Source organism: Raphanus sativus, chromosome 9 (assembly GCF_000801105.2).
Source record: "Raphanus sativus cultivar WK10039 chromosome 9, ASM80110v3, whole genome shotgun sequence".
Lineage (NCBI taxonomy): Eukaryota > Viridiplantae > Streptophyta > Magnoliopsida > Brassicales > Brassicaceae > Raphanus > Raphanus sativus.
Window position 1 is genome coordinate 1,144,169 of NC_079519.1, and position 24,312 is coordinate 1,168,480.

The 24,312-nt window shown below is 36.0% G+C and overlaps 6 protein-coding genes across 6 annotated transcripts; 2 read left to right on the top strand and 4 right to left on the bottom strand.

The window, feature by feature from the left end:
• Positions 1-2,172: 2,172 nt before the first annotated feature.
• On the bottom strand, positions 2,173-4,472 carry LOC108827305 (RNA pseudouridine synthase 3, mitochondrial). The gene is made up of 9 exons (XM_018600678.2): positions 4,104-4,472; positions 3,955-4,026; positions 3,696-3,854; positions 3,566-3,613; positions 3,422-3,502; positions 3,213-3,329; positions 3,027-3,128; positions 2,793-2,951; positions 2,173-2,718 (listed from the first exon to the last, which is right to left on the bottom strand). Exons 1-9 carry the CDS (start codon positions 4,416-4,418, stop codon positions 2,335-2,337), a joined length of 1,437 nt encoding a protein of 478 aa, XP_018456180.1. The 5' UTR covers positions 4,419-4,472; the 3' UTR covers positions 2,173-2,334.
• Positions 4,473-5,038: 566 nt separating this feature from the next.
• On the bottom strand, positions 5,039-9,470 carry LOC108828574 (V-type proton ATPase catalytic subunit A). Its single transcript, XM_018602309.2, has 21 exons — positions 9,324-9,470; positions 9,033-9,168; positions 8,769-8,895; positions 8,603-8,658; positions 8,457-8,513; positions 8,254-8,365; positions 8,122-8,159; positions 7,934-8,035; positions 7,724-7,780; positions 7,566-7,637; positions 7,382-7,483; positions 7,243-7,305; positions 7,027-7,159; positions 6,807-6,913; positions 6,525-6,719; positions 6,338-6,424; positions 6,130-6,234; positions 5,872-5,969; positions 5,696-5,774; positions 5,510-5,598; positions 5,039-5,414 (listed from the first exon to the last, which is right to left on the bottom strand). Exons 2-21 carry the CDS (start codon positions 9,108-9,110, stop codon positions 5,300-5,302), a joined length of 1,872 nt encoding a protein of 623 aa, XP_018457811.1. The 5' UTR covers positions 9,111-9,168; positions 9,324-9,470; the 3' UTR covers positions 5,039-5,299.
• A 440-nt stretch (positions 9,471-9,910) lies between these two features.
• LOC108827308 (uncharacterized) lies at positions 9,911-11,378 on the bottom strand. The gene is made up of 3 exons (XM_018600681.2): positions 10,903-11,378; positions 10,264-10,362; positions 9,911-10,080 (listed from the first exon to the last, which is right to left on the bottom strand). The coding sequence occupies exons 1-2, from the start codon at positions 11,312-11,314 to the stop codon at positions 10,295-10,297; spliced, it is 480 nt and encodes a 159-aa protein (XP_018456183.1). The 5' UTR covers positions 11,315-11,378; the 3' UTR covers positions 9,911-10,080; positions 10,264-10,294.
• Positions 11,379-11,586: 208 nt separating this feature from the next.
• On the top strand, positions 11,587-14,498 carry LOC108827306 (uncharacterized membrane protein At1g16860). The gene is made up of 5 exons (XM_018600679.2): positions 11,587-11,857; positions 12,457-13,389; positions 13,467-13,622; positions 13,697-13,908; positions 13,974-14,498. The coding sequence occupies exons 2-5, from the start codon at positions 12,532-12,534 to the stop codon at positions 14,164-14,166; spliced, it is 1,419 nt and encodes a 472-aa protein (XP_018456181.2). The 5' UTR covers positions 11,587-11,857; positions 12,457-12,531; the 3' UTR covers positions 14,167-14,498.
• A 32-nt stretch (positions 14,499-14,530) lies between these two features.
• On the bottom strand, positions 14,531-16,552 carry LOC108827310 (ubiquitin-conjugating enzyme E2 36). Its single transcript, XM_018600683.2, has 8 exons — positions 16,394-16,552; positions 16,285-16,312; positions 16,076-16,162; positions 15,595-15,653; positions 15,187-15,228; positions 15,028-15,101; positions 14,848-14,945; positions 14,531-14,749 (listed from the first exon to the last, which is right to left on the bottom strand). Exons 1-8 carry the CDS (start codon positions 16,430-16,432, stop codon positions 14,712-14,714), a joined length of 465 nt encoding a protein of 154 aa, XP_018456185.1. The 5' UTR covers positions 16,433-16,552; the 3' UTR covers positions 14,531-14,711.
• A 2,795-nt stretch (positions 16,553-19,347) lies between these two features.
• On the top strand, positions 19,348-21,023 carry LOC108823309 (EP1-like glycoprotein 3). Its single transcript, XM_018596482.2, has 2 exons — positions 19,348-19,929; positions 20,081-21,023. The coding sequence occupies exons 1-2, from the start codon at positions 19,407-19,409 to the stop codon at positions 20,881-20,883; spliced, it is 1,326 nt and encodes a 441-aa protein (XP_018451984.2). The 5' UTR covers positions 19,348-19,406; the 3' UTR covers positions 20,884-21,023.
• The last annotated feature ends 3,289 nt before the right edge of the window (positions 21,024-24,312 follow it).

Here is a 24,312-nt window from a genome sequence, read left to right on the forward strand (position 1 = left end):
ATACTCTAAAACCAGATTTTCATAGTTTTGAAGTTTTTCCAAAATCAGTGGGTTAACCTCTTCTAAGATAATGAGTTTTCGGTAAATGTTCTAATACTGAAGTTTATACTTTTCACTGTAGTTTAAAAATTTCAAACCACATTCTACATTTGGATTAATGTATTATAAACTATCTTTCATGGTATACAAGAATCATTCTATTTTTTTAATATTTAGTTTACTAAAATTTCATATACTGCCTAGATTAGTGGAATTAGCATTATAAAATCTTCATTATCTAGAGAACAGAGGTTCTAAACTCTTTGACCATCATCTTAGGTTAGTGTTCGATGAAACTATACACTAAAACCAGATTTTCATATTTTTGAAATTTTCCCAAAATCCGTGGGTTAACCCTTCTAAAATAATGAGTTTTCGGTAAATGCTCTATATACTGAAGTTTATACTCTTCATTTTAGTTTAAAATTTTCAAACCACATTCTACTTTTAAATTAATGTATTTTAAACTATCTTTCATGGTATACAAAAATCATTCTAATTTTTTAATATGTAGTTTTCTATAATTTCATATACTGCCTAGATTAGTGGAATAATCATTATAAAATGTTCATTATCTAGAGAAAATGAGATAACAGAGGTTCTAAACTCTTTGAACATCATCTTAGGTTAGTGTTCGATGAAACTATACACTAAAACCAGATTTTCATATTTTTGAAATTTTTCCAAAATATGTGGGTTAACCCTTCTAAAATAATGAGTTTTCGGTAAATACTATATATACTGAAGTTTGTACTCTTTACTTTAGTTTAAAAATTTCAAACCACATTGTACAATTGAATTAATGTATTCTAAACTATTTTTCATGGTATATAGGAATCATTATAATTTTTTAATATTTAGTTTACTAAAATTTTATATACTTCCTAGATTAGTGAAATTAGCATTATAAATCTTCATTATCTAGAGAAAAGAAGAGAACAGAGCTTCTAAACTCTTTGACCATCATCTTAAGTTAGTGGTCAATAAAACTATGCACTAAAACCAGATTTTCATATTTTTGAAATTTTTCCAAAATTCGTGGGTTAAACCCTTTTAAGATTATGAGTTTTTGATAAATGCTCTATATATTGAAGTTTATACTCTTCACTTTAGTTTAAAAATTTCAAACCACATTCTACATTTGAATTAATACATTCTAAACTATCTTTCATGGTATATAGGAATCATTCTAATTTTTAAATAATTAGTTTACTAAAATTTGATATACTTCCTAGATTAGTGGAATTAGCATTATAAAATCTTCATTATCTAGAGAAAAGGAGACAACAGATGTTCTAAACTCTTTGACAATCATCTTATATTAGTGCTCGATGAAACTATACACTAAAACCAAATTTTCATATTTTTGAGTTTTTTTCCAAAATCCGTGGGTTGAGCCCTTCTATGATAATGAGTTTTTGGTAAATGCTCTATATACTGAAGTTTATATTCTTCACTTTAGTTTAACAATTCAAACCACATTCTACATTTGAATTAATTTATTCTAAACTATTTTTCATAGCATACAGGAATCATTCTAATTTTTTAATATTTAATTTACTAAAATTTCATATACTGCCTAGATTAGTGGGATTAGCATTATAAAATCTTCATTATATAGAGAAAATGAGACAACAGAGGTTCTAAACTCTTTGACCATCATCTTATGTTAGTGCTCGATGAAACATATATTAACGCCACTAAAAGAGTTAGTTGATGGGCATTAAAGCCTCACCTGCATCAAACCCCTATTTTGCTAAAGCATCAGAAACAGAATTCTTTTCTCTAGGAATCCAAAGAAACACAATAATTATGTTTTAATAATATTGATAGATGTCTTACAAAAATTATGACATGACATTAACTTAAAAGTTAATAGTATATACAATTATAAACAATTTTTTGATATATACAGTTTTAATAATATATACATTTTTCTTATAAACAATTATATTTTTGGGTAGATGTTTTAAATACTGCAATAACTATTAATTGATATATCATTACAAATGTAAATCTTCTATATAAATATTTATTTTTGACAAAATTATGAAAATATATTAGTAACTCATATATCACTATTATATACACATATATTTTTTATTACACTAATAAAAATAAGCTAAATATAACTACAAATACAGTTTTCACATCAACTTGTATATTATATTTTTATAAATACATACATCTTACCAAAATTAATTTTAAGTATGCATAACAAATACAAAACTAAATCAACATTAATCAAATATTTTCTGATAGTTAAATGATTAATAACCAAAGGAACCAGAAAAGCTACACCAGATATGAAGACATGATGTTCCAACTAATCTTCATATGGCTAGGCATTGAAGCTACAAACCGCAAGAGATCCGGCTTGCTGGTGATCCCTGGACGAAGAAGCGGATCCGCTGCTTCCTTTTGGTTCAAGACGTGGAGAAACTTGGCAATGTTCGGAAGCACCATTTCCCGGCAATGCAGATGCAACAAAGGAACTTTCGACAAGACGCTTCCCTTTTGGATATCAAGACCTTCTGGTCTGCGCAGTTTATACTGTTTCCCAGTGGTTGGTTCGATATCAACCTGAGGCATCTGTTTCCATCTCTTGTGGATGAACCAACCGTACTTATAGTCGCCTACTATCGGAGTGCCGAGAGCTTCGGCACAGTGTACACGTAGCTGTTTGAAGAAAAAGGTTAAGAGGGAGAAACAAACACACAAAATGGTTCACAAGAGGATAGCAGAAGTAGTACCTGATGCTTTCTGCTAGTGATAGGACGAAGTTCTAACCATGAACATCCGTTGATCATTGGTCCTAACACTCTATATTTTGTTATTGCTTCTTGTGAAGCTTCAAAGCCTGAACCTTGAGCCAAAACCACCCTGTCTGTTTTTCCATCATCAAGTAGCACCTAAACACATGTTTTTTTTCCGAATCATTTTCTTTAGATCCAAGCATCAGAAGCATAATTAATGAGAGAGATAACCTTTGAAAGAGGAGCTGAGATTACTCCTTCCTTGTCTTTTGGAGAACCAATCACCAGTACCCAATATCGCTGATACATTGCTTCACATGCTTTGTTCCAAGCCTATGTATTAACGATTCACTTAACAATATTATGCTCAACTTTTCTTTTGCTTAGGAGGCCGTAGTGTGTTGTTAGTGTACGTACCTTACACCTTGAGTTTCTCCCTTTGAAATCACTGAACACGGAGTGAAGATGATCTATGCTTTCTTTGGTTCGACCCATTACTAAGAGACCACTAGTTTCCCTATCAAGACGATGCACCTGACCACAGAAGAAAACTCAAATAAGATTTCCAAAAAAGAAAAAAAAAAAGAACTTGTCCAAGTAAACAACGGTGAATATGAGAGTTTTACCAATCTAGGACCTTCATCGTTACCATAAGACAAAGCTGCAGCTGCAAGCGCATCCATGCTGTTATGTATAGGCACATTCCCCTGAAAACAAACAATGATATAAAATGATTTGATTAATCAACGGAGATAATGTAACTCTATTACCTTCACAGGAAGCTTAGGTGGTTTATTAAGAACTATAATAGCAGAGTCCTGCATTACAGAAAAACAAAAGGTTAAAAAAAAAAAAAAACGAACCAATCTCTGTCAGGGATACAAAGGTTCTTCCACTCACCTTGAAGCGGACAAGCCTTTGAAGATAAGCGATTTCGTCAGCGTTGGGATACAAGGTTCCACTTGGTATAGTGTCATACCTCTTAGAGATTCTAGTCTCAGCGATAGAAACAGGCAACCAGAGCTTATCTCCTACTTGCATCACCTCGTTATGCTTAACCTGTGTTAACACACAACTAACAAACTCAAAGTCCTAGAAAAAAAAAATGATCACACCAACCAAACAACAAGAAGAACAAAGAAAGATCAAAACTTTTAACCTTTCTCATAGCTCTAACTCCATCTTCTTTCTCTCTTGAAGCATCTCTACGACCTCCACACTCCATCTCAACCTGCCACAAAGAACCAAAAATCTTAACTAAAATTGAATAGTTAGAGCTATGAGAAGGGAGAAAAGAAGAAGACTCACAAGGCCCTTTGTGAAATGGGATTGGATAGTTTTATCATGGACTTCTTCGAAATAGTACTTGACCCAGCTAATGGCCGTGACGTGTCCGCCAACGACGTCTCCGTCAGCTCCGTTAACGGCGTTTTTTCCTGGTAACGGATGGCCGGGGAAAGGAGGCAAAGACATGAGCTGACGTGGCAAAGGACCTGTCTTTGGAGGTCCCAGGTGTGCTATGTTGTTTGTGACGCGTATAACCTCCGGTTGCGGGGGAGCAACTCTTGAGTAGCGTCGGTAAGCCTGATAGAAGCTAGCTCTCATCATCTTTGTCTTCCACATGGAGGTTTTTTTTTTTGTCAGAAGACGAAGAAGGACTGTGGAAACGCCGGCGAAACGGCAAATAGTTCTCTCCGGCCCAAGACGAAAGAGATGAAACTAATCGAAGTTAAACTCCAAATGGGCCTGTTGGGCCTTTTAGAAATAGGCTTCATGAATCCATTGAGAATCTCCAAATGTCTTGTATATCTTAAGTTGAGAGGATTTCAAGTTATTATACTACTAACTAAATTTGTAAAGATATCATCACAATTTTACAAATTCTACTGTTCAGTGGAAACTCTATAAATTAATAATGTTGGGATTACACCAAAATTATAAATTTTTATTAATTTATAGAGATTATTGATTTATCGATATATTAACTGAGCCAAAAATTCAATTTGGATTATAAAATTATATTAATTTATAAAAAAATTTAGCATATATTAATTTATTGAATATTAATTTAAAGAGATTATACTGTATATTATTTTGTTGGCATGTCTTTCATCTCTCTGCATTTTACCCTATCATTTAAACAGATATTGTTAAACAGAGCAAAGATTGAAAAAAAAAATACAAAGTGAATGATTATATTATTATGAGAAAGAACAAGTATCCCCAATAGGTTTTTCAGCACATTTGAAAAATAATAATAACATAGCTTATTGAATTGAGTGGTACATCAAAACCAAAATACATAGTCGCTTTGGCTGGCACCTTATTACAATAGTGAAAACAAACAAAGAATCAAACATATTACAAAGCACAGCCGGATAACCGCACAAGGTTCACAGAGCTAAGCTCAAATCGATGGAGCAAACCGATGCCACTATGATAGTTTGTTGTTGACTCGAAAAAACAAAGAGATACTTTTTGTGGAGACTCCCTCTATGATAGTCTTAACGAGTTTCATCCTCCAGGGCACGGAACCCAGCAGTGAGGTCCTCGTAAAGTTTCTTGAATTTAGCCACTAGCGCTGCCTCACCTTCTGCTGGATCTTCGAACTTCTGTGACCTGTTGTTTCCACAGAGTCACAACTTCAGTTTCAAACACGTTTCTCTAGAGAAGCTATATAATGATGATTGATTCATGTAGAAATGAAAACATACACTAAACGGTAGAAAAGATCTCCCAGGCGATGCTTGATGAGAGTGTAGGTAATCTTTTGACCGTCCATTCCAGCTGCTCTTTCAACCGCCTGTGTTGCATCACCAGACCGAGTTACAATTTTATGGGACAAACCAATGTACCAAAAAAAAAAAAACACAATTACACTTCACACAGCAGCTTGTTACCTGATTGGCTAGGTTGTAGAAATGGATAATGTTACGCATCATCCACACAGACTTGTAGAAAGGACAGAACTTATCATATCTGACAAAGATTCATCCAAAATATTCAAAGAGTAAATAAATAAACCGTTGAGAGATAGCTAAAAAGCAAAAACGAAGGGAGACAACAAAAATCTTACGGTGTGAAGGCGTTTTGAGCAAGGTAGTCTTCTCTCAATAGCTTGGCTGTTTCCAAGGTGATCTTGTCACCTTCCGCTAGCGCATCTTTTCCCACAAGCTGCACAGGTCAAACAAGTTCCTTCAGAGAATATTATCGGCTAAGAGTAATTTTCTTCTATAACTTGAGAGTCGAGTTTAGATGCCAAGATTATCGCTAAAAGACCAGAAGTTAGTAGTCGCAACGTTTGGTGGTTTAGAAGGATATGTGACACACGTACCTGGACAATTTCATTAAGATCATCTTCCCTCTGCAACACCTCTCTGGCCTTTGTCCTGATGTTGATGAAATCTGGATCGAACTTCTCATAGAAAGATTCCAATGCCTGATAAAACCAAGCAACTTTTTTATATATAACAAGAACTTTGAGATAGTATTATACCACAACAGGTTTGAAGAAGAAGGGGGATGTGTAAGCATAAGCATACCGTTGAATACTTTGAGTAGGAAATCAACCAATTAACAGAAGGGAAATGCTTTCTCTGTGCAAGCTTTTTGTCCAAACCCCAGAAGACCTGCACAATAAATACCACAACCAAAATGGAAGAAGAGTAAGCACTTCAAATGCTAAAATATAAACGAGAATCTAAACAGTCATGAGCTAGATAATTTTACCTGCACAATACTGAGGGTAGCAGACGTCACAGGATCTGAAAAGTCTCCACCAGGAGGTGAAACAGCGCCAACGATTGTGACACTTCCATCACGCTCTGGTCCACCGAGACATTTCACTTTACCAGCACGTTCGTAGAAGGACGCTAAACGTGCTGCTAGATAAGCAGGGTATCCACTGTCCGCAGGCATTTCAGCCTAGGAAAACCAAAACAAAACTGAGAAAAGGGAGGACAACACAAGAATACATATATAGACAGCAAAGTGTGAAGCAAAAGACATTACCAGACGTCCTGAAATTTCTCTCAATGCTTCTGCCCAACGGGAAGTCGAGTCTGCCATCATACTCACATTCATTCCCATATCTCTAAAATATTCAGCGATGGTGATTCCTGTGAGTTCACATTACCAAGAAAAAAAATGAGGGTCGTTATTAAAAAAAAAGGTTTGTATGTGCTTTATGTCATTGGAAGATGAGAGAGATCTGGGCTTCTTCAAAATTTACCTGTGTAAATTGAGGCTTCACGAGCAGCCACAGGCATGTTAGAGGTGTTGGCAACCAGTGTGGTACGTTTCATGACAGATTCCTCACGACCATCAGGCAACGTCATTGTCAATTGTGGGAAGTCCATAAGCACCTAATTTTTATGAGAAACCAATTTATTTTTATTATGTGTGAGATCAATAGGAAAGCACATTCAGAAGGAGAAGAGGCATATACCTCAGCCATTTCATTTCCTCTCTCTCCACAACCAACGTAAACAACAGCATCGGAGTTGGAGTACTATGTATATAATAACACATTAGCTCTAGAAAATTTTGATATGAGTGGAGTAAAATCCAAGTGTCACACAGCCTACCTTGGATAGTGCCTGACTGATAACAGTTTTACCACAGCCAAAAGCACCAGGAATAGCACAAGTTCCACCAAGAACCGAGGGGAAAAGAGCATCAAGGACACGCTGACAACAGGGAAAAGGAAGCTATCAGCAACACACGTCTCCGAATAACTATGACCACTGTATCAGAATTAAGAGTAATCACCTGCCCCGTAAGTAGAGGAGTATCGGCAGCAAGTTTTGACGCAACTGGCCTAGGCGTACGTACAGGCCAGCTCTGACATATTACCAAACAAACAGATTTTACAAAGTGACCGGATAGCTAAAGCTTTGCGAGTAGGAAAATTAAAGATGCGTTCAAACCTGAAGCATGGTGTACGACTTCTTAACCCCCTGGAATTCAAGCTCTAGCACTGTATCCTGGTAAACAAAAAAAACACAGTAAAGCAGCGATGAGAAGAAAATCAATCTTTCTTTTTTCCAACAAAGTAAACCAATCAAGTCAAACAATGAAGAAAAAGAAAAGAGTTTTATTCATATAGTATATGGTTTGAGAGAAAATTAAACTCAAACCTTAAGGGAATATTGACCAGCTGGAGCAAGGTAAGTGATCTTCCCCATGGCATCAGGAGGAAGGGCAACACGGTGTGTCATCAAAGTGTTCTCGAAGACGGTCTGCATTCAAAAGTTATGTTTGACTTATCAGAAAAAAGAAGAAAACTATTTCAACTAGATTAAGGGAGTGTGGCCAATAAACTTACAGCATACAAGTCACCACCAGTTATTGTGTCTCCCTCGACTGCAACCAACTCAAATTACAGTTGCCATCAGGATTAAGACCATATTAAACACTTCCATAGAGAGAGATAAAAAAAAGAAGTAAAAGAAATGACCAAATTCATTGGGCTGGAACTCCCAAAGACAATCTTTGTCAAGAGCTGGAACAGAGACACCACGAGGGATGTACACATCACCAGATCTTTTCGCAATAGTCTTCAAAGGCCTCTGTGATAAAATAAAGTTTAAAAAGAATAGTGAGACGCCACAGTTATAAACAAAACATAGAAGTCAATAAACTTGGTCTTTCTAACTGCACCTGAATTCCATCGAAGATGTTTCCCAATATTCCTGGTCCAAGCTCCACAGAAAGAGGCTGACAACAAAAAAAAACAGGACAAGATCTAATGTTAGCAACAGACAAACAAATCCCAAAAGAAAACAGAGATAAAAGAAGAGACGAACCTTGTGTGTTCGAAGAACAGGATCATTAACCGTCAATCCAGCTGTCTCCTCGTAAACTGGAAGTCACCAAATAATATCAAAAACGCTCAATCTTAGATCCAAGTATGTGAGAGAGAGATGCAATGAGCAAAGAGCAAAGTCAAACCATTTTTTTTAAGAAACAAACCTTGAATGGTGGCGGAATCTCCTTCAAGACGGATGATTTCTCCAATAAGATTATCATTACCAACACGCACTAACTCGTACATAGCAGCACCGGCCATACCATCGGCAACAACGACGGGCCCTGAAACCTGCATCATCACAGAGAAAATGTCAAATCAGATCAGATCAGATCAGAAAAAAAACAAATCTCACGTTGTAGCAGATCGAGCTAATATCTATACATCGTTCAGAAATTTTAACATAGAACAGAAAAAAAAAAACATACCTTGCGAACGTAACCATACTCGCTCTCCTTCTCATCATCCTCGAAGGTTGTGAGCTTTCCTCCGTAAAACGCCGGCATTTTCGGACAGATTCGAGAACAAAGAAAAAAAAACTCAAATCCGATCAAAATTCACCTCCTGGAAAAATGGCGAGAGAGATCCGATCAGATACAGTCAATCAGAAATCGAATCGAGATCGGAGAAGGAGGTTTTAGATCAGAAACAATTAAATTAATCAGAAAGAAACAAAAAAAAAATATGTATCAGAGAGAGAGATAGATAGAGATCCTGACCAGTGTAGAGACAGGAAGAGTGGTCAGAAGAAGGGGATGCACGTTGTCGTAGAAGTTAAAATCTGATTTGATTAAATCGTGGAGCGATCCTCTACGTGACTGTTCACACGTTACGGTTCTGGATTCGCCACGTGACAGATTATTTTATGGGCTTTATAATATCTATTTAAAGGCCCAGTATATGGGTCCGTTGGTGATGTGTCGGTACTCGGTAGGTACTGCGCAATATTGTGAAATTTTGTTTCTCATGGACTGAGTTGTGTTTTTATAGCTTTTGCTTCTAGTGTTTTTTTTTTCCTGCTAAGGCCCCTTCTGTTCTGTTTACACGATTCTATATTTTACCTGGTGAATTTCTTGGCAGATAGATCCCAAGCGTGTAAATTTATTATGCTTTTCACATTGGTCGCACTTAAAGTGTCATACACTGGACAATGCATTGAACAAAAAGACTTTGCAACATGTGTTAATGGAAACTGAACCTGCGAGCTTATGCGAATATATATATATATATATACACAATTCAACAATTGTTATGAGGAAGATTACATTGAAAACAGGGGGTTAAGCCACAACACCTTTTCTTATTGGGTTTTTTTTTACATTTCAGAACTTGATAGGATCTCATGTCTCTGTAAAAGGTTTTGCTTACTCTACCCTTATCTTTCAAGTCTAAACCATGTCACGTCTTCACATCCGCTCTTGGTGGTTCAATTCTTCTTTGATCCGTGGTTCCTAAAATCAACAAATCTTGAAGAGTCTGCCAGGTTTTGACATTTATAATCAGAGTTTTGACATTTATCATCAGAGGCCAAAGAAATTTATGAAATGGAAATAGGCAAGGCAAAACTTAGGTCAGTCAACTATATAAGTCATATTAACTGCTTTCAACACGTGAAATCATGGATAGAAAGTTATAAATAAGATCAAGCTCAAAACGTACCCAGACAATGGTTTTAACGAGTTTTTGTTGTTTACCCTTCCTCATCCTCAGATGCAGTACCTGAAGCCATCTCCGTCTCCACCGATTCAGGCTGTACACCTATATTAAAAATAAAATAAAGAGATGATCAAGTTTCTTTAAGAAATGCTACAGACAATGTACCAAAAGAAACATATTAGACGCTAAAAGATGCGATCAAGGCACAACATTCGCCTCTAAAGTACGCAAATGAACATCATAGACCATTCTGTTTTAAGAACAAGATAACTAACCCTGTAACTATAATAGAGAAACCTGTTCCATTGCGACAACACTATAAAAGAAACACTCTATGTAATTACCAAAGCTGGTCACCCATTTCCACCAGTGATAATTAAACCGGTAATAACTTTCAAAGATTTAAGACCAACGACAAGTCTAGAACAGACAATATTAAAGTTGCATAATCAGAAATGTGTATAGCAATAATAAGCCAAGACGCAACCTTTGCTGATTATAGATTAAAAATGGATCATTTTTATGTAAAAAATTAAAGCTTTTTTCAAGCCACGAATCAGAACACATTCAAACGCAATTACGATCACATGTTAATCAACACGAAAGCACAAAACGATCAAAGAAACAAACAAAAGATGAAACCTTTGATGAAGTAATCGGAGGAAGGCCATCCACGACCAGACGAGATAGAGATAGACTCCTCATCACCGATGGGATTCGCCAGCTTCTCGACGAGCTTAGCGATCCCGTGAGTCTGGGATCTACGAGGCGGGACCCAATACGAAGCGCCGGGAAGGAAAGGCAGCCAATCGGGCGCGGCTCGGCGCACCATTATCCTGTGCACGGCGTCCTCCAGCTTCTGCGAAAGAGGATCCGATTGCGATTGAGACTGCGACTGCGACGCGGCGATGTCGATCTCAATTAGCTCCCCGAGGTTAGAGCGGCGGTTCGAGGATTGAGATCGGAAGAAGATGGTCCGAGACGAAGGGAGGAGCGAAACCGCGGCGAATCGGCACCTAGAGAGAGAAAGTGACGGAGACGAAGATCGAGCCATTTTAGAGAGAGAGAGATTAGACGAGAACGGTGTTGTGCGTTCTGTTTTTCTGTTTGCGACGAAATTAGGACAAAGACTATTATAATGTTCGGTTAAACTAAAACATTTCGGTTCGGTTCGGTTCGGTTAAGAAAAGAACTCCCAACTTATAAATAATTACATTTTACACCCTTATGTTTAAGAGGTTTCTATAAAACTCCCGAAACTAATTTTTCAATAAAATTAGTAAATGACAGAGACGGCGAACACACAAAAACAGTGTTCTTTCTTTCCTCAGTCGGTTGTCCAATCAAAAAAAAAGTAAAAGCCTTTGTCCTGATAGAGAGAGAGCGATTGAGTAAAAACTAACTGTTGCGGCGGAAAGAGATCGAGATCGGGATCCACACGACGGCAAAGGAGAGAGTGAGCTCTACGGATATGGGATCTCAGCTACTCTTCATCTACTGTCACTCCTCCAACTACTTTCCTTAGATTAGGCTTTTTTTCTACTCTCAAACGGAGATTCGTGGACTCTCTCTCTCTCTCTCTCTCTCTCTCTCTCTGGTGAGAATCTATTTTTCCCTTCAGATTGATTTTTTTCGTTGTTTGATCATTTATTCCATTCCATTTTGGGGATTTAGGTTTTTACTTTACTTTTACTTTTTTTAGTACTTGTTCAAATCAGGAGTGTGTAATCTATGTAATCTACTCTATTGATTTGGATTATAAATCAGATTTGCAATGGAACCTGCGTCTGAGTCTCAAGGATAGGTTTTTGACATGAATGATTACTGATTTAGAAACTATGTTTAGGTTTCTTTACTCTTTTTACTTGATTTAGAAACTATGTTTAGGATTTTTGACATGAATGATTACTGATTTAGATACTTGAGTTATGTTTGGTTCCTCTGTCGAAATTATGTAGATCTATACTGATAATTAGTATATTAGAAGTTGTTCAGATTAGTGTTCAAGAAAAAGAAAGTCTTTCAGATTCTCAGTGATGCAGGATCTGTCTAGGTAACACGTCTATATAATGCAAAACCAGTTCTCTATCTGACCATGTCTTCTTCTTCTTCTTCCTCAGTATATACTGTATGCAAAACGTGTTTTCTGTAACTATCTCGCCCGTTTCTCATGGTTTTCCTATTTCGTTCCTGCAGGACTTTGAAAGCGTCACGTTTCAGTGTATTGAACTCATCTCTCTGTAGCTACATTTGGTTCGCTGAAGAGATCAAATGGGTTCGAGATACGCATCTCACCAGCTCAGCAACGGGCTGTTTGTGTCCGGTAGGCCGGAGCAACCCAAAGAAAAGCCTCCGACGATGAGCTCAGTAGCCATGCCTTACACCGGCGGTGACATCAAGAAATCAGGAGAGCTAGGAAAAATGTTCGACATTCCCACGGATGGGACTAAGTCAAGGAAGTCTGGTCCAATCACCGGAGGTTCTTCGAGAAGCGGACAGCAGCCTGGTCCGGGCGGGCCTAACGCAACTGGTCGTATGTCTGGCTCTTTAGCTTCCGCTGGTTCAAACTCAATGAAGAAAACAAACTCCGGCCCTTTGTCTAAACACGGTGAGCCGTTAAAGAAATCATCCGGTCCCCAATCTGGTGGAGTAACAAGACAAAACTCCGGTCCTATCCCTATACTCCCAACCACAGGTCTCATAACATCCGGTCCCATCACTTCAGGGCCTTTGAACTCATCCGGGGCTCCTAGGAAGATATCAGGTCCTCTAGACTACTCCGGTTCGATGAAGACGCATCATACTACGACAACTTCCGTTATCCATAACCAGGCGGTGACCACCCTTGCTCCTGAAGATGACTTCTCCTGCATGAAGAGCTTCCCCAAGCCTGTGATGTGGCTGGTTATACTTATATTCGTGATGGGGTTCCTCGCTGGAGGCTTCATTCTCGGAGCGGTTCACAATGCTATTCTCCTCATTGTCGTGGCGGTCTTGTTCGCAGTTGTTGCCGCGCTCTTCTTTTGGAACATATCTTGTGAGAGACGTGGCATCACTGATTTCATCGCTCGTTATCCTGATGCTGATCTTAGAACCGCTAAAAACGGTCAATACGTGAAGGTCACTGGGGTGAGTATTATATAAGTACGCTTCCTACTATATGTTTATATGACATTGGTTTCTTATACTTTGTTTTGTTGTGAAAGGTTGTCACCTGTGGTAACGTGCCGCTTGAGTCATCGTTCCATAGAGTTCCCAGGTGTGTTTACACGTCTACTTGTCTATATGAGTACCGTGGATGGGGTTCGAAGCCAGCCAATGCTTCACACCGCCGCTTCACATGGGGACTCAGATCAGCAGAGGTTGTTAGATGATATTTCTTTCTCTTTCAGTGTGAAATGTCTCTCTAAACTTTGGTATCCTCAATACATGGCAGAGGCATGTGGTGGACTTCTACATCTCTGACTTCCAGTCTGGTCTTAGAGCATTGGTGAAGACTGGAAACGGTGCAAAGGTAACACCTATTGTTGATGACTCTGTCGTCATAGACTTCAAGCCAGGAAGCGAGCAAGCGTCTCCAGATTTCGTAAGGTGGTTGGGTCAGAAGAATCTATCCAATGATGAACGTGTAATGCGGCTAAAAGAAGGGTATGTGAACTTGGTGAAAAGAGTTGCTCAAGAAACATGTTGATGATACTTACCTTCATTTGCAGGTATATCAAAGAAGGAAGCACGGTGAGTGTGATAGGAGTGGTGCAGAGAAACGAGAGCGTGCTAATGATAGTTCCAACGACGGAGCCGTTAGCTGCTGGTTGGCAATGGAGTAAGTGCACATTCCCTGCAAGCCTTGAAGGGATTGTATTGAGATGTGAAGATTCATCGAACGTAGACGCCATTCCTGTCTAAAGATAGCAAATCCTTTCCTTCCACGGTTGGTAGACGAAAATCTCACTTCGGCTTCATTAATATTTTTCATGAAATCTGAAATGTGGTCTTTGGTTTGGTGGCTTCTCGCTCTCTATACTCACTCTACTGATGATGATTCCTTTGGTTGGTGGTGGTTTTATGGTAGTGTTTTATTTTCTTTACCTTTATTATCTCTTATTATTTTATATCCGAGTAAACATTAGGTTGATGGTTATGATGGTTGTTGATTACGATGACTTAATGTGTGTTATGGTTTGTAATTGTAAAGTTCTGAACTTGTTGTCCTAATATAATGTCGTTTCTTTAAGATTTATCAACCTTTTGTTCATTTGCAAAACACAAAAGTTGCAGAGAGATTATTTAGACACAGTTGAGAAGACCTTTTGATTCAACGAAACTTTGAAAACCTATTAGTTATTATACAATAAGAAGCAAAACATAACTTTCATCACGACGTTGAGATAGATTATCACCGAATGTAATGTTATTTGGGAATGAATGAGATTTTTTAACCCTCCCATCCATCATGCGCCGCTTGCGTAAAGACGGGTCCATTCTTTAGCTGCGCAGATAGTTTCACAAGGCTGGTGTGAGATACCAACACAGGGTTTATAAAGAAATGCAGTAACGAGTTAAGTTCATGGTTTAAATCAACATTACCTGTTTCCACAGCTTCTGCCTCATTACTCTTCCAATGCTTAGCGATGTTCTCAGACAATGGATCATCAGGGTTTGGTGCACTCAGAAGAGCTTGAATACTATTTTTAGGACAACACAAATAGAATAAGAAAAAGCAGTCACGCCTCAAGAAACCTATGCTATATAATTAACTCGAAATACCTCAAGAGCACTGTTCGTATTTGTAGAGCAGGGCTCCATTTGTCTTTCAGAATATCAAGACAGATTCTTCCAAGCTGTACATACAAATGGACAAGTTTGTGAAAAAATGTGTTCTGTTTCGCGAATAGTTAAAGGGAAAACAGAGAAAGGAGAGCAGACCTTATCAATGTTAGGATGGTAAATCTTGGTGAGAAACCTAACCTGTTCCGAATCAATATCATAATCAGAAGAGCCCACGAGTATTGTAGAAAAGTACAACTCTCCACACAAAACATTTCACTCGAACCCAATGTTATAGAACTGTATATTAACTATTACTAAAAGAGAAACAGTGACATTACATTCAGGTCTTTCAAAACCCAGCCAGAAGCACCGTTCCCCAGAGATCACTAGATGCATTTCCATATATCCCAAAAGACAAATTTACTTAATAACTAGAGCCTTATAATTTATACCTACTTATATTCAAATCACCATGGGATGCGGAGAATGCATAACTTCAAAACAATACAACTTAGACTTCTTAAAAAAGACGAAACATAGAAACTCCAATCCAAGCAAACTTACCTTGGGGGCTGACATAGGGTAATCTTCAGGTAAAAAGAGCTCCAACTTGAAAACTCCTCCTAGAAAATGGAATGAAGCAAAAAAAAAAAATGATTGGCATATACCACTCAAGTCTCAATAAAAGAATTAAACTTTCGATAATGAGAAGGCTTGATTCACAGCAGGCAAGTTTAACTCAAGTATATATTACGCAGCAGCACCAGGATACGAATAAAGTAAAGTTGTAATCAGCTAATTATAACCATTTTTCAGCTTTTCTTCCAGACCCAACAATCTACGAATCAACATGGTGTAACCTCAAAGCAATAAACTTAAACTCGGATTATCAGAAAAGACTACTTTATTACTTCCACAAGTTCATAGGAAATATTTCAACAGCTACATGTGTGCACGCACTTCTCCATAAGAAAAAAAAAAAAATCAAAAGTAGAAAGACACCATGAAACGGACGATGAACATAGTATAAAAAAGCAATAATAACCTTCATAAGGTGATTGAGAAGGACCAAGAACCATGACGTTGAAGTATCGCATGTTATCCTCAGATGGAGATGCACTTATCCCTGGAGCTGCAAAGCAATAAAAAAAAAAAATCAATTTTTTTAAATCTAACCACTCTACAACAAAACTCAAACTCAAATACACAACAATTCAACGCAACCAAAAGGCGAAGCGAATCAAAAGAGCTTACCAGGTTCACTGAGCAGGCGTTGAGTTTCCTATTATCAGATCACAATTGAGAAAAAAAAATAAGAATCAAACGGCGAACAAAATCCACTCGAGATTGAAAAACAACGAACCTTGATGATTCTTTTTGGCAGATTACTGCTGTTGGCCATGATCTCGCGCTGCTGAATTCGATCGGTCGGAGTTAGGGTTTTGGAGATAGATCCGCACGGCGACGATAGAGAGAACACTTTCGTGGATTGATGGGTTTTTAATTTCGATTCCTTTCTCCTACCTTTATAGCTTTTATTTACATACTTCCCCGAAACTTTTGTATATTACTTGCGATCCCTCAACTTTATATATTTATCATTTTTACCATGTATTGTTTGCAAATTTGCAATTCATATTTTTTATTAGTACAATAAAAACTCTACTATAAGTTTTTTTTTAACTATATAAGTTAATAATGTTAGGATTATAATATTTTATTAATTTATATATTTCTTATTTTATGGATTAAAAGAAATTAGATTTTTATTTTTAAATATATATTTACTAAGTGTGTATACATTAGTCAAATTTTTGAAATCAGATATTCTTAATATTTTTATTATATTTTTGTTTATGGAAAATATGTCTCACAGAGGTTAAATTCGGTTTTAGAAATAATTATACGAAATCTCAACAAAATATATTAAGTATTTGTACATCTATAAATTTGACAATATAAAGGTGTTTGAACATCTATAAAATATATATACATATAAATCATCCATTTATAATTTTAATAAGACCATATATTTATAAAATATTTTCTATAAATATATTATCTTATTATCTTATCGATTTATGTCGCATTTTGATAGGACTATATATTTATTGAGTATTAATTTATAGAGTTTGTATATATCATTATTATGTATTGTTTAGTTCAGGCCCTCTAACTTTGTTTTGTCACTAATATTCCCTCTGGTTTTAACAATTTCAAATAGTCCTCAAAAACATTTCTATCACAGATATAACCCTCAATTTTTATATATTACTAGTGTGTGGTCCAGTAGTGTTTAATGCAACTTTTTATATAATATTTTATTATACATATGATAAGTCCTCATAATTTTGTTTCTTATTGATATTTCCACTCATTCCCATTAGTATAGTTCCGTTTTCTTACACACTTATCGCATATATTGTGTCTGCATTACTGTTATCAATACAAATTTCCATATTGTTTTGAATATTACTCCTTCCATTATAATTTTATTCTGTATCAGTTTGAAAAGCGGTGATTACAGACTAAAAGCAACAAATGGTGAAGCCCAACAAGTAGAGCTAAATGATAAACAAAGGCCCATTAGATATAAGGACCATGTGCTATGAATCTATGATGGTTTAACAATGAAAGTACTTTTTCTTCTCCTGAGGCTCAAACAATGAATAGATCTATGGTTGCCTTTACTATTTTCTTAAAACAAAGTTGGCACATGGACTCGGAACATCAATCATAAAAAAGTTGACCTAAATAAATATTAAAGCCTCGAGCAGCCGAATAAGACCTGTCTTACAAGGCCCCACACACACCTTGCAAGCCGCCGGGTATTGGGACACACATGAACACCGTTTCCGATCATTGTCCGTTTATTTATTCTTTTGTAAAAGCACCTTCAAATTTTCTTTAGTTTCTTTATAAACAAGTGGCAAATTCATTTAACAAAGACAAATAATTAGCAATGATTAATTATTATTATATCCTTTCTATCTCTCTCCCTATATAATTTTATCAGAAAATGTATTTAAATTTTGAATTCCACCTATACTACATCAGTCCAAGAAAAGATTAAATCAGATACAAAGAGACGATAAAAATCGACCACGAGCATCTTCCTGGTCGCTTTATATTAATGGAAAGGTGAATGATCGGTCCTTCCTCAGATGTATGATATTGATATTTCTGTGTTGCTACCCTACCATTTCGAATTAATTTAACTAACGTTGCATGTAGTACAAGAAGGAAGAAACTATATAATTAGAAACCAACAAAACAGGTATAATAAATATTGACTGCTTTGGGAATGGACATGTCAGTTTTTCTTAAAGAGTACTCCCTCTGTTTTTAAATAATAGATGTTTTGAGATTTTCACACTTTTTAATAAAACATATTAAAAGTTATTTATTAGTGCATAGTTTTTTGTTATTTTATATTCCCTGTATTTTAAAACCAATAAGATTTCAAGAAATACAATTAATGTTTTTGAAATTTACAATTATTCATAATTAGTTGGCAAAAGTTATATTGAAAATATGAAAAATACATCTTTTTGAAACAAAAAAATTTCCTAGAACATACATCTTTTAAAAACAGAGGGAGTATTTATTTAATTTGCACCATAATGTCATGGATAAACACATACAGTATATAAATTCTTTCGCGAGGCTATCTCCGATGGTTTATTCTATTTTCTATTTTAAAATAGAGTAATTTTATAATAGAATTAGAGTTTGTTCCAATGATATTTTATTTTAGAATAAAAAAATAGTGATGAAAAAATAAATTATTCTATATTTGGAGTAAACATATTTTTTTACTCTATTATAGAATAAGAAATAAAATACTGTTGGATATTTTTATTCTAAACTTTATTTTAAAGTGAAAAATAAAATGGGGATAGAGATGCTCCTAGAGAAAACATGCAGTGTTTGTAGAAAACAAATTTGTAATTAAGTTTTACTGCTTGAGAATTTTTGTTTTTTAAAAACCAACCTCACTGTGTTTACATATAAAATCACTCTTACTGACTTACAACAGATAAAACTTTTTCTTCTGTAACAACAAATAAATCTAATTAAACCATATGCTTACACACATTAACTCGGATCTTGTTTCATTAGAAATCATTGTCAATCGTTGACATGGAGATTACAAACCGTGCACGGGTTAGCATTAAGGTCAAGATAGGCTCTCTAGAATGCTCTAAACAAAACAAGCAAAATCAATAGATTATAGCAAAAACAAAGACCAAAAAGTCATACAAAAATACTCATATTAAGACATTTTAAAACCAAGACCACCTTGGCTTCCTATAAATAGGACCTCACTCTATACACCTGATCACTCACCACAATCAATAAACAACACAATAAAAATGAAATTCCCAATCACATTTTCTCTCTGCTTCACTCTCTCCATTTTCTTGATCGGAGCATACGCAAAAGTCCCCGTCGACGAGCAGTTCCGAGTGGTCAACGAAGGAGGCTACACCGACTACAGTCCCATCGAATACAACCCCGACGTACGTGGCTTCCAACCCTTCAACGACAACTTCCGTCTATGTTTCTACAACACAACCCCAAACGCGTACACACTCGCTCTCAGAATCGGAAACAGAGCTCAAGAATCAACTCTCCGATGGGTATGGGAAGCAAACAGAGGCTCGCCGGTCAAAGAAAACGCAACGTTGACTTTCGGTGAAGACGGAAACCTCGTACTCGCCGACTCCGATGGTCGCCTTGTCTGGCAAACGAACACGGCTAACAAAGGTGCCGTGGGGATCAAGATCTTGGAGAATGGCAATATGGTAATATACGATGCCAACGGAAAATTCATATGGCAGAGCTTTGATTCTCCTACCGACACACTTCTTGTCGGACAATCACTTAAACGCAACGGTACGGCCACTCTTAAAATTTTAGAGACTATAGGCAGTTTATTTTATTTTTTTAATTAATGTGTACTTTACAAATTTGAAATTTTGTTTCTATGTAAATTATATCTAAATTTTTAAAAACATAACTTAATATTTTATTTGGCTATAATCAGGACGGAACAAGCTAGTTAGCAGACTGTCTCCATCGGTTAACACAAATGGACCGTACAGTCTTGTGATGGAAGACAAGAAGTTAGTTTTATACTACACGACAAGCAGAACTCCAAAACCTATCGTTTATTACGACTACGAATTCTTCACCAAGATCACTCAGCTACAATCCATGACGTTCCAAGCCGTGGAAGATTCAGACACCACTTGGGGTCTGCACATGGAAGGTGTTGACTCTGGTTCTCAGTTCAACGTCTCAACGTTCCTATCACGTCCCAAACACAACGCCACGTTGAGTTTCATTAGGCTAGAATCAGACGGTAACGTTAGAGTTTGGAGTTACAGCACGTTGGCGACTTCAACGGCTTGGGACGTAACCTACACGGCGTTTACTAACGACGATACCGACGGTAACGACGAGTGTAGAATCCCTGAGCATTGTTTAGACTTTGGTTTGTGTAAGAAAGGTCAGTGTAACGCTTGTCCCACCGACAAAGGACTTCTTGGTTGGGACGAGACTTGTAAGACTCCGAGTCTCACGAGTTGCGATCCCAAGACGTTTCATTATTTCAAGATCGAAGGAGCTGATAGTTTCATGACTAAGTACAACGGTGGCTCGTCGGCGACAGAGAAAGCCTGCGGGGACAAGTGTACGAGTGATTGTAAGTGTTTAGGGTTTTTCTACAACAGGAAGAGTTCAAGGTGTTGGTTGGGTTATGAGCTCAAGACAATGATTAGAACCGGAGATGCTTCGCTGGTTGCATTTGTCAAGGCTCCTAATGCTATCAAGAAGTCAGTTCTTTGAGGAGAGTGAAAGTCATGTGAGACTATAGTGTTGTGTGTTTAATAATGTCAAATTTGGCTTGTTTACTATGATGAGAAAGGTGTAGTGATTCTCAAGCTACATCGTAATAAAGTGAAATGAATGTTCATCAGTTTCCGTTATATGTATATTTTTGGAAATTGATGTTTTCAGTAAGGCCCGTGATCGCTAGGCAGAGAATTTGAAAATATCCAAGGAGGTTATATTAACGAATATGCTTCAAGAAAACGAATAAAGATACGTGCTAAGATGCTTCCACCTTATCAGATGTGTTAGGTTTTTAATTATTTGTGTCATAAGATTTTTGTGGAGTGTCCCCAGTCAAAGCTTGTTATTGCACGTATGTGTATATCACATATGTATTTTGGATTAATAAGGATAAATATGTTTTTCTAATGGAAAAACAACGACGTCATTTGGTTTATAACTTTGCAGATCCGTTTAGTTTCCAAATGATACTGATTTCAACTTCTCATCAGTCTCATTTGATAGCTTTTGTTTTTAAAGAAGTCAACTTGCAGTGCCAAGGTGGAAGCCGAAGAACCCCTTTTATAGTTATCCCTTCTAAAGCAAATGATCGTGGAATAATTTTCATTTATTTAGGGTCCTGCAACTGCAAGAGTTGATCCGTACATCAGTATCGTGTCAATAGAATTTATTAAAATCATATATTAGAGTAATAATATAAACTTATCATACAAATCTCCACATTTAATTAAAATATAAATGTATTTATACACCTATTGAAACTGAGCGGATATCATATTTTCAAATTCTTTTAATATTTATAATTGTTTATTTTTAATGAATATTAATTTTTAGTATTTGAAAAACTTTTATATGAATATCGGTATTTTCGGATCAAATCAAAACGAAAAACAAATGTGTGGGATAAAATGTGCAAACCTACTGATCGTTGTCCCTTTTTCTTTTTAAAGCACCTTCAAGTTTCTTTAGTTTCTTTAGAGTTATTTTTGGGTTCACCCCCTAGGATGATCCTTTAGGTTCACCAACCAATAGAAACTTGTTATCTTAGATTGAGTATCTTTAAAAAAAAAAACAAAATAATTATCAAATTGCATTATGTTTTTAAAATAAATGTAAAATAAATAAAAATAGTAATTAACAAAAAACGAATTTTTGAAAAATAATTTTAAATCCGCCAGCAAAAAACTATACCCTAAACCCTAATCCTAACCCCTAAACCCTTGGGTAACCCCTAAACCCTTGGATAAATTATAAATTCTAATTCATAAATATCAAACTCTAAATCATAAAAACACTAAATTTTTTTAATTCTAAATCTTAAACCTTTACATAAATTCTAAACCTTAAAATTTATATATAGTTTTTTTAAATACATTTATACAATTACTATTACTTTTATTTATTTTTACTTTTTTATTTTAAAACATAATATAACTTGACAATTATTTTGTTTCATTTTTCAAAAGATACTCAATCTAAAATAACTAATTCCTATTGGTTGGTGAACCCAAGAAAAAGTCGTTTCTTTATAAACAAGTGGCAAACTAGTTTCACAAAGAAAAGTAAAAATAATCAGCAACGATTAATTATTACCTCCCTTTTATCACTCTCTATATGTATAAAATTACTCAGGATAACTATATCAAATTGCATGTATTTGAATTTCGTATTCCACCTATGCTACATGAGTAAAAAATTGATCCGATCAAATCCAAAGAGACGATAGAAATCGACCACGAGCATCCTCCCGGTCGCTTAAACTAATAAAAAAGTGAACGGTGGGTCCTACCTCAAATGTATGATTTGTATTTCTTCGTGTTTAAGCAAGCAGCTCTCCTGCCATTTCGAATTAATTTAACCAACGTTGCATGTCGTACAAGAAAGAAGAAACTATATAATAAGAACCATAAATAAAATTCCACGTCCAACTCCTCTGACGTCTCAAATTTGAAACTTCTTCTCCAGGCAGTATCCTCTTCATATTCCTACTTCTCAGTGCTCCAAACCAAAACTCAGAACGGTTCATCTGGTTTGATTTCTTTGACTAAACCGGATTAGATATTGGAACCCAAACCGAGACCTTCGCAAGAGGGATTTTGGATATTTTCAATAAAACCGGTGGGCTTTTTTCACGTGTGTGGCCCATTAAAAACCTATATAATAAAATATATCCTCTTCCTGGTTCTTCTATGTATGTGCCCTGATCGTCTCTCTCTCGCTCCCAACTCCGACGAACGAATCAATTCCTCGTGTTGATCTGATTTCGCTTCTCTCAGGTTTGTAATCGAATCTGATAAGTGTATTGGATTCCCGCTGCCTCGTAGAAACTGAACGTAGGAAAGTTTTCTTTAGTTGGGATTTGGAATTAAATCCATCGATTGATGATTTATATATAGGAGAAGCCCATCGATTGATGATTTAGGTATAGGAGAAGCAGCTACTGTAGAAACCCTAATTTTGGAGGTGGAGCTCTGTTTAAATTTATAATCGAATCAGTTTTCTTTTTGTGTGTGGCAGATAAAAATGGAAAACTGGTCTATCTCCGACCTTTTGGATGAAGAAGATGACTGGTCTATCTCAGACATTGTGGAAGCAAATGAAAAAAGGTATGTGCGTGAGAGAGATAGCTTCATGAAGAGGAAGCTGCCATTAGCGAACTTATCTGTGGCTGAATCGGAGGCTTTAAGAGTAATAGTATGTGGTCTCTATCCCGAAGGAGAGATTGAGTCTCTATCCCGAAGGAGAGGTTCACTGTTCTCTTTATATACATACTCCCCACTTGCAAACTTTTGATTTTTTTTTTTCTTTTTATGTTTTATTTTGTAGACAAATGGGATGCAAGAACAAGAACATACTCACGGATGGTGTGACGACAGGTAAAAGATGCTTGCATCATCTGAATTGTTTATGCAATCAGTATGCCTCTAAAACCTTCCTTTCCTCTCCAGAAAAAGCAGATACTGGACAATCTTCAGGAGAAGGCAGCACGTAAGAAACTCGTGCAAAGACTGGTCCAGATGAATAAATAGAAATCATTATGTGTGTTCTTCCCTTTTCTCTTTATATGCTCCAAGACCAAATTGCTGCCAGCTTCTTTTTTTTAATAATTGTCAATAAACTTGCTCTTATTTAAGATTTGTGTTTCTTCAGAGAAGAAATCATATATTTTTTTTGTCTAAACAGTATATGAATGAGATGCCTCGTAACCGACATGAAGTTCTGGCTAGTATATAAATTTTAAAAATCTATTATATTAAAAAAGAAATCATAACTTCACTTCATATTTGATATTTAAGTTGACCATTTCAAACAAAATTTATTAATTCCATATTTTTGTTATCTTCATAATATCCCAATAATATATCTTTATTTAATCTAATATCTTCATTAATGACTAAATAATTTTTACTGACCACAAATCTA

What these genes read in the sequence shown, in the direction of transcription:
- LOC108827305 (XM_018600678.2), bottom strand. Translation starts at nt 4,418, where the DNA reads ATGTGGAAGACAAAGATGATGAGAGCTAGCTTCTATCAGGCTTACCGA. An exon ending in AAAGGCTTGTCCGCTTCAAG is followed by an intron (nt 3,614 to 3,695) that starts GTGAGTGGAAGA and finishes TCTGTAATGCAG; the next exon opens with GACTCTGCTATTATAGTTCT. An exon ending in CACCTAAGCTTCCTGTGAAG is followed by an intron (nt 3,503 to 3,565) that starts GTAATAGAGTTA and finishes GTTTGTTTTCAG; the next exon opens with GGGAATGTGCCTATACATAA.
- LOC108828574 (XM_018602309.2), bottom strand. Translation starts at nt 9,110, where the DNA reads ATGCCGGCGTTTTACGGAGGAAAGCTCACAACCTTCGAGGATGATGAG. An exon ending in AGATTCCGCCACCATTCAAG is followed by an intron (nt 8,659 to 8,768) that starts GTTTGTTTCTTA and finishes GGTGACTTCCAG; the next exon opens with TTTACGAGGAGACAGCTGGA. An exon ending in TCTACAACCTAGCCAATCAG is followed by an intron (nt 5,599 to 5,695) that starts GTAACAAGCTGC and finishes GATGCAACACAG; the next exon opens with GCGGTTGAAAGAGCAGCTGG.
- LOC108827308 (XM_018600681.2), bottom strand. Translation starts at nt 11,314, where the DNA reads ATGGCTCGATCTTCGTCTCCGTCACTTTCTCTCTCTAGGTGCCGATTC. An exon ending in CTCCGATTACTTCATCAAAG is followed by an intron (nt 10,363 to 10,902) that starts GTTTCATCTTTT and finishes TTTTTAATATAG; the next exon opens with GTGTACAGCCTGAATCGGTG.
- LOC108827306 (XM_018600679.2), top strand. Translation starts at nt 12,532, where the DNA reads ATGGGTTCGAGATACGCATCTCACCAGCTCAGCAACGGGCTGTTTGTG. An exon ending in AATACGTGAAGGTCACTGGG is followed by an intron (nt 13,390 to 13,466) that starts GTGAGTATTATA and finishes TTGTTGTGAAAG; the next exon opens with GTTGTCACCTGTGGTAACGT. An exon ending in GGGGACTCAGATCAGCAGAG is followed by an intron (nt 13,623 to 13,696) that starts GTTGTTAGATGA and finishes AATACATGGCAG; the next exon opens with AGGCATGTGGTGGACTTCTA.
- LOC108827310 (XM_018600683.2), bottom strand. Translation starts at nt 16,432, where the DNA reads ATGGCCAACAGCAGTAATCTGCCAAAAAGAATCATCAAG. An exon ending in TGCCAAAAAGAATCATCAAG is followed by an intron (nt 16,313 to 16,393) that starts GTTCGTTGTTTT and finishes ATCTGATAATAG; the next exon opens with GAAACTCAACGCCTGCTCAG. An exon ending in GGCAGAAGCTGTGGAAACAG is followed by an intron (nt 14,750 to 14,847) that starts GTAATGTTGATT and finishes CTATCTGCGCAG; the next exon opens with CTAAAGAATGGACCCGTCTT.
- LOC108823309 (XM_018596482.2), top strand. Translation starts at nt 19,407, where the DNA reads ATGAAATTCCCAATCACATTTTCTCTCTGCTTCACTCTCTCCATTTTC. An exon ending in ACAATCACTTAAACGCAACG is followed by an intron (nt 19,930 to 20,080) that starts GTACGGCCACTC and finishes GGCTATAATCAG; the next exon opens with GACGGAACAAGCTAGTTAGC.